This window comes from Macadamia integrifolia, chromosome 6 (genome assembly GCF_013358625.1).
Source record: "Macadamia integrifolia cultivar HAES 741 chromosome 6, SCU_Mint_v3, whole genome shotgun sequence".
Taxonomy (NCBI): domain Eukaryota; kingdom Viridiplantae; phylum Streptophyta; class Magnoliopsida; order Proteales; family Proteaceae; genus Macadamia; species Macadamia integrifolia.
In genome coordinates this window covers 9,415,251-9,426,216 of record NC_056562.1, presented here as the reverse complement: position 1 = coordinate 9,426,216, position 10,966 = coordinate 9,415,251, and the positions used below count along the sequence as shown (strand labels likewise).

General features: G+C 40.3%; 3 protein-coding genes across 3 annotated transcripts in view; 2 read left to right on the top strand and 1 right to left on the bottom strand.

Moving 5' to 3' along the window:
• The window catches only part of LOC122080621 (pentatricopeptide repeat-containing protein At1g80880, mitochondrial), a 6,966-nt gene extending 5,435 nt beyond the window's left edge, over positions 1–1,531 (top strand). The window contains exon 2 of the mRNA XM_042647414.1: positions 258–1,531. Within this exon, the coding sequence (XP_042503348.1) occupies positions 258–1,320 (1,063 nt within the window). The 3' untranslated portion in view covers positions 1,321–1,531. The remainder of the gene's footprint in view (positions 1–257) is intronic.
• LOC122082047 lies at positions 1,364–3,851 on the top strand. The gene is made up of 5 exons (XM_042649548.1): positions 1,364–1,453; positions 1,509–1,637; positions 2,077–2,154; positions 2,396–2,555; positions 3,122–3,851. The coding sequence occupies exons 1-5, from the start codon at positions 1,364–1,366 to the stop codon at positions 3,376–3,378; spliced, it is 714 nt and encodes a 237-aa protein (XP_042505482.1). The 3' UTR covers positions 3,379–3,851.
• A 2,681-nt stretch (positions 3,852–6,532) lies between these two features.
• LOC122081124 (early nodulin-like protein 3) lies at positions 6,533–7,482 on the bottom strand. The gene is made up of 2 exons (XM_042648105.1): positions 7,176–7,482; positions 6,533–7,091 (listed from the first exon to the last, which is right to left on the bottom strand). Exons 1-2 carry the CDS (start codon positions 7,354–7,356, stop codon positions 6,748–6,750), a joined length of 525 nt encoding a protein of 174 aa, XP_042504039.1. The 5' UTR covers positions 7,357–7,482; the 3' UTR covers positions 6,533–6,747.
• Positions 7,483–10,966: the final 3,484 nt, after the last annotated feature.

The following is a 10,966-nucleotide window of genomic DNA, read 5'->3' as shown; positions in this document are numbered from 1 at the left end:
GAGAGGAGTGTAGGAGTTGTTGGATGTTGCTTTTGTGAAGAACTGTGTTAGGAGAAAATTGTTGTCCCTTAAACTTGATTGGTTACTAAGTGTTTACTTATTTTTCATGTTGTTTTGGTTTGAGTTCGTTATATCTTCACCCAACTGAAGTATGAATAGATTATAATTGGTATATACTTTCTTGACATCTAGATACAGATTCATAGTTCTTAATTTAGATTATGTTCTTGACTTGATTCCTTTTTAGGGTTTATTAGGTATGCAGCCGCCAACAATCCTGGCAAAGCGATCAAAACATTCCTGGCCATGGACATGTTCAGAATAACCCCTGATTCAGAAACATTTTTCACTTTCCTCCATACTCTCTGTAAACATGGGAATATTGAAGAAGCTGAAGAGTTTATGCTTCAAAATAAGAAGCTCCATCCTTTGGAGACTCAAAGCTTCAACATAATTCTCAACGGGTGGTGTAATATCTCAGTTGACATAATTGAAGCCAAGAGAGTTTGGAGAGAAATGTCTAGCTGCTGTGTCACTCCAGATGCCACTTCCTATACCCATATGATTTCCTGTTTCTCAAAGGTTGGGTATCTCTTTGACTCGTTAAGACTCTACGATGAAATGAAGAAGAGGGGCTGGGTCCCAAGCCTTGATGTCTACAATTCTCTTGTATATGTACTAACTCAAGAAAATTGCATGACAGAAGCTCTCAAACTTGTGGACAAAATTAAAGAAGCAGGCCTGCAACCAGATTCCACCACTTACAACTCCATGATACTTCCTCTTTGTGAAGCACAGAAGCAAGAGGAAGCAAGACACCTAATGGTTAACATGGTAACCAAGGGGATCAACCCAACGGTTGTTACCTATCATGCATTTATTGAAGGGTTTAATATAGAAGGAGCATTGGAACTGCTTGGTGAGATGAGGGAAGTTGGTTGTGGTCCTAACAATCATACTTTTCTCCTAATGCTCAACAACTTCTTTGGATTGAAGCAACCAGAGAACGCAGTGAAGATTTGGATGGAAATGGAGAAGTACATGATAATACCTGATTCTGCCTGTTACATTGTACTGGTTCAAGGCCTGGCAACATGTGGATGGATAACGAAAGCTAGAGAGTTCTATTCTGAGATGAGATCAAGAGGATTCTTAGATGATCCTAAGCTTGAAAAGCTCTTGAAGGATCCAGAAGGAGGTGATAAATCTCAGAAAGAGCCAAAGCAGAAAAGTGATGATATCCAGGCCAAGCGTAGGAGGGATAAAACTAGGAGGAGGAGAATGCAGAGACAACGCAAGATTGAAAATAGCACCACTTAAATATTTTTTTTTTGCCAAATGTTCATTTGATGTGAGAGTTCAAATGCAGATTGCTTGTAATTCTAGCGATGTAGTTCCACTCTGCCAATGTAATAGCATATTTTCATCAACAGTACCTTTTCGGCTTGCACAGGTCTATGTAAACAGAACTGTTTCTCTCTTTCTGGAGTTGCAATCACTATTTTCAGTTGGGGGCAATTACTACCCTGAACGTTGTTTCTGATTCTCCCCTACTAGCAAAGCTTCACCTCTCCTTCTCCCTTGGTATTTCAGAAACCCCAGATTACCCCTCTGTTCCAGTAACCTCATCGCCCATGGCAAGTTGGGGACCAGAAACTGCTTCATCCTCCTTTTGAACATCTCATTTTTTGATTTTTTAACCTCCACCTCCTTCCTAGTGGGGTTGGGGACAGGGGAGGCGCAGAAGGAGGTTGTGGCGGCAGGAATGGGGCAGAAGGGGTTACCGTTAAATTTTTTTTTTTTGGTCTTCTGGGAACACACCCTGGAATCTGCCCCACCCGTGCAATCCTGCTACTACAATTTTGGAGCAGAAGCTCCTTATAATTGGTAGTCGCCAGGAGAGGGCAGAAGCAATTCTGGGAAATTCACCAGAGAAGGAATCATATTGTTTGGTGTGTTTGCAGGGTTTTCGGAGGCTTTTGGTGGAGAAGATGTTGGGATAGATTATTGAGAGAAGAGCTGCAGCTTCATTATAGGTTTGGTTTTGGCTCTTGCAAGTTGTTTTGAGGTTTACAGGTGGAGATTCCCTGGGAAGAATTTCTTCATTCAGAGAGACTTGAGGAAGGAGAAGAGGAATGTGAAGTTATTGATGAAGTAGATGACAATTTGATGACGTTGGGATTGAATCCATAAGAATACCCACTATATTTATGGACATAATTGTGTTACTTGTTTGCGTATTGCTATTTCTTTCTACCTCTCATTCTGAAATCAAGATTGATCTTATATGATTATTGTTGTTTTCGTTTTGATTTCTGCTATGCAATTTGAACGAAATTATTTGTCAACTGTCATTAGGGTGGGGTTGTTTTTCAATGCTCCAAATGACTTTTAGTTGGAGATTCCATCTCAGGAGCTGTTGTGGATCACGAACAAGCATAGGGCTTGTGCCGCGGTGGAGGAAGCTGTGTTTCAGTGGAGCTATGCTTTGGGTTGGGCTTCGCTCCATCTCACTACACATTCGAGAGTGCATGGCTCGATTGTCAGGATATTAGGTAAGTTCATCTCGACCATCAATTGAGAATCACTTTTTCAGTTCATAGTTGGTGTGGCTGCCATGTCCCTGCCCTCCTTGGATGATGTCATCATCAGTGAACATGTACAGGTTTGTATGCCACCATCATCTTCTTCAATTCAACCATGCTCACCATCTCCCCCTACAACCCCACCCTGCAACACAGCCACCCCACTAAAGTCATTTGGAGCATCCCACATTGGGATGGGATGGAAGCAAGTAAAGGAAATGTAAATGGTAGTTTTGAGTTCTGACTTGGGCGACTGCGGTATAATTGTAGAAGGAACCAAGTAAAGGAAACGGATGAAATAACCTGCGGCTATTTGAACTCACCATCTTTTTTTTAGGGGCAGTTACTATCCCTCACCCTTATACTCGTCCTATATTTCCTATACTTCCCTAACCTGAATTTATTTATTTTCTGTGACTCCCCTACATTTAGACTTTTATCTCTCTTCCTCCTTGTTTTTAATGCTAAATTACCTCTCTTTTCCACATGTGAACCTGTTACTCTTTTTTATCATCATCTTCATCTCTCCCTCTCAGATTGGTGGAACCCACGTCATCTTATTCAATTGGATTCAAATGAATCCTGCTCTTGTGAACCATCTCCAGCAGTTAAGAGTGCGTTGTGCACAGTGGCATGGGCTATGGATTATAGTTGTGATGGCGGTGCTATTTGCGATGCGGAGGGTGGAGCGTGGAGCGTGGCGCGTCGAGCACGGAGCATGGACGTGGGAGGCAGAGGGAGCGGTCAGCCAGAAATGCACATGAGTGACCAGGCTATGCGGAGGCTGGAGTAGCTGATGGACTCTGCGCAGAACTAGAGATGCACATGAGTGGGCCATTGGCAGGGGTGGGCGAGTTTGGATCTGCTATTCTTATGATCACCTGGTTTGGTCGTAAATGTGAAGATTCAACATCTGTCTCACTTCCTGACATTACAAGGGTGAAGAGGGATATGTATAGATAGTAGCAAAAAGGACAGCTGTTGGATCTTTACATGTACAAACAGGTGATCGTAATTGCAGCAGATCCAAATTCGGGGTGAGTGAAGGGTGCAGGCACATGATTTACAGGATCTTTATGCTGTAAATATAGTGGGGATTCTTCATGGTGGACAGAATTAATGTCTTCCCAATCTTTCATGCACCCATGAAATACATTTTCACGACAAAAAGAGGAAAATATTAGAGAGAGAGAGAGTGTAATATTTAATGATAAGCTATTTGAAGATAACAAGAAAGAGTAAATTACTTGGCCCTCCCTTAGATTATGGTCCGATTGTAAGCGACCTTTTACGATTTGAAACTTGACTTGATCCTTCTTTATATTTTAAGAAGTCTTATAAGCAGTCCTAGTCAGTGTGAGTTAAGTCATAACGTCAGTAGGCACTTAACAACCAAAATACCCTTCGGTATATGTGGGTTTACTTTTTACCCTTACGTTGAAAGAAAGAAATAATCTCATCTCTCACTGGGACTAGAGAGCAAAAACTTCCCTGGCAACCTGCATGCAAGAACCTCTCCTCTCCGACGACCTGATATGCGAGGGGAGACATGTTTATTGACCAAGTTGGACAAAGAAAGGATGATGTAACCACTCCTGATGCCTTGTCTAGGGTATTTTGGTGCTTTTCTTTAAGGAACAGAACAAAGGAAGGGAACATCACATCTTTCTTCCTATGTCCACCCACTCCCTCAATCTCTTGAATGGAAATATTGTGTTCGGAGAGACCTATTACTCTATTTAATGTCTGGACTCTAGATAGAGGAATTCGTTCAATATGGATATAGTTATTTCAATCTCCTTTCTTCTGTTCTTCTAGCACTGGCGGTTCCTTGCCTGCTCACCTCTTTTGATCCCGCCGGATCAATCGAACTAGCCAATTGCAGGTTCAGCTCATCGTTGCTCAAATGGATTCTTCCCCCAACTAATGCAGGTAACCCATGACTCTCTGATCAAGGTTGGACAGATTCGGGAATTCAAGGAAGAGATGGTTGCTAAGGATGGACATCTCACACGAAAGAAGCACAAGCGTACCATTGAGCCAGTTTTGCAAGATCAGACAAAACCATTTCAGCGCACAAGTCAAGTTCATGATAGGCAAACAATCACGCACATGACATGGTTTGGCGGTTTGTTGTACTGTGCGGTCTTCTTTCAGGACCTGATGTTTTATTTTTGTTGTTTCAGCATATGTTTTGAAGCGCACTTCAAGCCGACAGCTTGTAACCTTTGAGTCAGGGCATGAATCCGTTTCATCTGCTTGTGCGGCGTTGCCTGGCCAACCTTTGTCATTGCTGACTACATGCCGAAGTGATCGAACGTGAATTGCAACAGTGGTTCCCCTCTCCCCCTCCTTCCCATTTGGATAACATTTATAAAGATAAATGATGGTTTGATTTTGGGATGTTTGAATCACTATTAGCAAAAAGCGTTTAAAACTCCGTTTTAAACATGTTCTCATTTTTTACCGTTTAAAACATGTTTTTCCGTATACTTCTCAACAATACTTAAAAAAAAGAATAACAAATGGCAAGCATTTCCGTTCTAAACACGTTCCCTTTTTTTGGCGTTTTTTAAGACTTAACTTGTTGAACATAATGTCTACTTAATTGATCATATCTCTCTCCCAAACTCTGATCCACCTGATTCTTTCGTAGACTTGAAGCCAACTAAATGACTTATATTTCTCATGATATCACCTTCAACTCAATATCAATGTATAGATCCCGAAATTGATATACAAATTGATGCATTTGCTGAAAAATGTTTCTAAAGTGATGACTTCTAACTCAAACTGAATAATGAACAACATCATAATCAAGCCACATTGCTTAATAAAACTTAGACATGTGTGGTATATTTCATAAAACTTATAATGAGACATGAAAGATTTTTATAGTTATTTTGAACATTGATGCAAAGTATTCATATATACCTTAATTTATATGAGTATAATACCATTTTTTTGGTTTCGTTTGTTTAAAATCTACACAGTTTAAAACCCGCACCGTTTTATTTTTATTTTTTACCGTCCTCTATTTTTTTGACCGTATCATTCGAAAATTTTTATTGTTTATAAACCATACCGTCCTCGTTTCTATTTTTTTGCCTTTCCAATTTTAGCTAACAATGGTTTGAATTGGGCCGAATTTTTGAGAACCCCAGCCCCAACGCCCAACCCTGACCCAACCCAGCTTGATCCTAAATCGAGGCTTGAAAAATCCCTTGGGCCAGGGCTAGGCTGATCTTGATTGGCCATAATCAAGAAGAAGAAGACTATCTCCTTTATCCTTAGATTGTCTAAACGGCGAAGATATGATTCCTCAAGCTTGGGCAATGACCCTTTCCTTCATCCACTGGAGTTTGTAAGAAGAAGAAAGAGAATACAGGGTTGGGTTGGGCCGGGTTACACCCGAGGCCTCAACCCTGTAACCCGGCCCTGACTGAAGGCCGGAATTTCTCAGCCCTTGGCCCCCTCAGGGCCAGGGTATCTCAGCCCAGGCCTATTCAGGCTTAGGGCGGATCAGGTCCGGGTGAATGCTGACGAGCCCATTATCACCAACCCTTCATCAAGGTGTCGGACCAAAAGTTACCACTACCCACTCCAACACGGCACACTAGAGGCACTTCGACCCCCCCCCCCCCCGGACCGCATGACCGCCCCCACACTTCCATTCCGGCCGTTAAGGCCGGCAGCACCCCTCTCTCGCAGCCCCACACTACCGCAGAACTCCTTACTGCTCTTTTTCTTGTTTTCTCCATTAATATTTGCTTTCCATTATGATCTATCTGTTCCCAGGGTTTCAAAAACTCGGAATTGGTATTCGAATCGGCTAATGCCGACTCTCTCTCTCTCTCTCTCTCTCTCTCTCTCTCTCGAGAACAAGTAAAAAAGCTGCAAGCCCAAGGCGATTTAATATGACAAGAACACAAATGAACACAAAGGGCTTGATAGAAATGAATAAATTCGGTATAGATCTCACTGTTATCTCGGTAAAATATCAGAACAAGTAATGACAAGTCCTACATAATATATACCAAAGAAAAACCGAGCACCCTAAGATGGAAAATCCATATTTCCCCTACTATAAATAAATATAATAAAATGAATAAACCCCATACCCTCCCAAATTGTAAGAACTAAAGCCCCATCTCCAATTCACTCAGAACAAAATCATCCCAAACAGACTTCCCAGCATCACCATCATACCAGCCTTCAGACCAGAAGCATTGCTACTGGGAGCGACAGCGGGGGCTTCGTTTTCCGTCGGAGATAGCGCAGGAGAGATGTAGCCACGTCTCGGAGACATCACAACCACGACCATCTTCTGGCCCTTCTCGCAGTGTCCCTTGGCTCCGCTAATGAAATAGTAAGGTCCAGATCGGTTAAGCTTCACCTTCGCGTTCTCTTCCTTGTACTCAGCAATTGGGCTTGTTAAATTGCAGGTCACGTAGTCCTCCTTAGTCACTTGCAGCACCCAATCCTTCTGAGGGTCCAACTTCCAAACTGCAGAAAACCAGAGTTAGTGTTAGTCAGAGAAACAGACAAAGAGAACGAAAGAAGGCCATGAGCTAAAGATTTGATTTTTACCAAGCGAGTCGCCGACTTGGAAACGAGTTGCTTCGGCCCATTTGTTCAGAGATTCAGAATCAGAGCTTGGGATCTTCCATACGGCGCTCTTGCCTCCAACCAGATGATCTCTAGCATCTGAGAAGCTGAAGAGAAGAAATACAAGCACCAAAGATGAAGCCAGAGCTCTTGAGAAGGCCATGGATGTCGTCAAAGCTCAAACCACAAACCCAGAAACAGAGAGAGAGAGAGAGAGAGAGAGAGAGAGAGAAGGTAGAGCTGAGACTCGAGAATAGCAGAGTGAATGGAGACTGAGTTGCTTGATTATCAAAGGTCGGTGCCCTCTATATAAAGGGTGGAAAAGGAAAAATAGCCGTTGAGTCAGGCTCGGATGTCAGGTTCAGTACTAGGTTAGGAGATGCCGAAGCTAGTTGTAAAGGACATTTGGGCAATCGGTTTCGCCTGATGGCTAAAAGAAAAGCCCTGGATTTCATCGGTTTCTTTTGTAACGGCTAAAAAGCCAGAGGTAACGCAACTTTGAGAAAAGTGAAACTTTTAAATTCAATAAATAATATATGGTTTAATTGGTGGTTTTTGGGAAATTGGGGTCACGAAATTACTGCAGGACCTGCAGGACTATCTGTCAAGCACAAACTAAGAAACAGAGTAGACAGACGTGGTTTTTGAAGAGGAACTTATCTGGTTTGGGACACTTGTTGGACATGCCTTGGACCAGAGTTCCAGAAAACTTTCAACTTTTTAAATTCTGTTTCTATCTTTCCTCTTGAAAATCTTGGTGGGGTGAGGACCGTGAGTTGGTTGGTTTAGCCATAGTTGGATCTGTGTGGGGTTACAAGTTACAACCCTTAGAAATTTGGTTCTAATAGGCCAAGGGGCCAGGTCTAAGCTTAACCTCTAATCCCAGAAAGAAAGATACCAGTTTTGAGGTGGGATTTTTTCCCCTTTTTGGTGGGAGTTTTTGATCGGATGCCTCTAACCTTTCAACTGAGAGACACCCCAAGGCCCGCTCCCCACTGCCATTATTATTAATAATAACAGTTTTTTCGAAAACGTGAGGAAACATATGAAAAACAACAAATATCTCGAGAGTGGTGAATCTTTACGTACACGGAGGAATATAAAAGAAATCATATGGAATTATTTTAAAATGTATCAGTTGATCCGGTTTACGAATTTATTCTAACTATCAATGTATTTTTAGGATTTTATGTGGAATGAGGATTGTAATTCTTTATACTTTTCGAGGTATAATGACAGCTCGAGAGACTCAACCACAAGGAATTAGAGGAGAAATTTTGTGTTATTAGAAAAAAAAAAAAATTTAAAAGGCAGTATGACCTCTACAAGAAAGAAGACATAAGGAGGGACGAAATGACAACACCACCCCCTCAAAAGCGACAATCATGTCACAATTGATGCTTCTGCATGTGTTCTTATAGGTCCATGTGCTAGTTCATGTGCCACGCTCCTTTAGGGAATGCTCTCCCTAATAATAATAATAATAGACAAAATGAAATATTCAAGTCTTAATAGGATGGTATTGCCATTTAGGTTAGAACCTAGAACTCACACAGAAAATACTAAGGGGCAATTTTTCAGATTTACGAGATAAAAAAATTAGGGATGAAGAACATTATATGGCCGTGTGGCCTCCACACCAACAACTAGGCCAATGAGGGAGCATGCATGAGTATCCAACTAGGGGGCATGGGCACATTTTAGTGGACCTTGTGAGAGGGCATAGGGGAAACGCAACTAGGTAACGTTCTTCATCCCTAAGGCAATTTCCTTAGATCTACTTATTTTGTGATTCATCTCCTTATCTCGTAGATCTAAGGTAATTTCCCGAAAAAACCAATGACTCCACTTTGAATTGCGGTCCAAGGAAGATGTTAGGCACTCCATTTAACTTGGACTTCAATCATGTGATACGCTAAATATGCTAAACTTTATACTTCATTGTACTAAATAAAAATACCATGCACAAGGAAAGAGTTGCATATATATATATATATATATATTTGGTAATGAGCTAGGTTAACATATTGAAAGTAAAGAAAAAGATACATGCAAAATCTATGTATAGCTACTATTTACATCCTAAAACAATGCAGAAAAGAGAGTTAGAAATACGCTGAAAATTACAAAAATGCCACTACTATATGAGATATGATATGCCATCATTTTGAATAAGAATATATTCGAATGGAACCACAACAACAATCTGATAATATGCCACGATACAAACATGAAAATAACAAAATAAAAAATATGGAAGTTCGTGTGCACCATTAGCATAATACCCTAATATGCAAATTAGCCAGTACGGTGAAAAAAAAAGAGGAAAATATTCAAAGCGTGATGCTGATGAGTACATTTATGTGTGAAATCTAGGGTAGTAAAACATGCATTTTACATATTTAGAATGGAGCTACCTTGGGTTTTACTCTCTTTTTGTAGGTTTTATATTTTCAAGGCCTTAAAGACTATCGGACGCTATATCTTCAATTTTACACGTAAAGAGGTCCTATTTCTTTTCATGGTTGCGAAGAGGACGAAATTCTGAGCAAGATGGACATGTTAAATTAAAAGTACACATTCGTTTGGTCACCCGTACAAATGATTATTCTTTTCGGGCCAGAAAAGAATAATGAATTATAACTAAATCGAGATGCAGAACCAGCCCATTTGCAGTTGTCCCAGAGGTACAAAGAATATTCTAAAAGCCAACAAGAATTGATGGAACACATCCTTAAGTGATTGAAGATTCGTTTTAGTAACAACAACTACCTCGTGTAGTTGCTGAGCTATGGTGTGCAAAATTTCTTTGCTCACCAAGAGGTCTCAAGTTCGAATCTCATGGTTGTTTTTTTCAGAAAATTTTGTTGAAAATTTTCTGCTTTTCGCTCACTTAAAGCACCAAGGGCATGGAGGGGATTTCCACATCAAATTAGAAGCAAAGAAAATCGTGGAAGGGTTCTTGCGCAAGAAGAGAAGAAAAAAAAAAAGAAAAAAATAAAAAGGGAGAAATAAAGATTGTCCAAATCACACAAAGCAAGAAGGAAAATCGTCCATTTGAGGGAGAAAAGAAGAGAAATAAATTAGAAAAAAAAGCAAAGAAATAAACAAACAAATTATAGGAAATTTCTCAAAGTTTATTTCTCTCTTCTCTCTCCTCCACCTTAGCACTTTTGGTCTCAAAAGATCTCACAACCAATTGTGGGTTTCTTCTTTTTAGGAAAGAGAAATTTGTTACCCTACCTCCCCATTCCCTATAAATACAACTCATGTAAGAGGAGGGGAGACAATTCATTCTTCTTCTAGTTTTTTTTTAGTTGCTCTTTCTTTCTCTTGCTCTCTCTTTAGTTTTATTTCTTCTTTATCTTTTCTTTAATCACTTTTGTAATAGCTTTTTTTATTTCAATTAATGTAAGCACTCTTTTGTCTTTATTCAACCCTTTTATGTTTATGATTTATGCAATTGAGTTGTAATTTTTTAAGTTATAGTTCTAGGCTTAGATCTAGGTGACAAGATCACGAGCCGTGGAACAATTTTTTTTTCAAGATTTGTTTTCTCTAGTACTAGAAATTTCAGATTTGGTTTATTCTAGATCTGGTTTTTAGTACTGGTAGTATCTCAAATCGATCAAGTTTTCAGTTCGAGGGTTGAAGTTCAAGTAAGTAGGCTCCTTCAGTAGTCTTCTCTCCCCCCTCTCATTCCCTCTTCTAACTACCCTTTCTTTCTTAATTTAGGATTTTAATTTCAGTCGTTACATTATTGCTATCCCTTT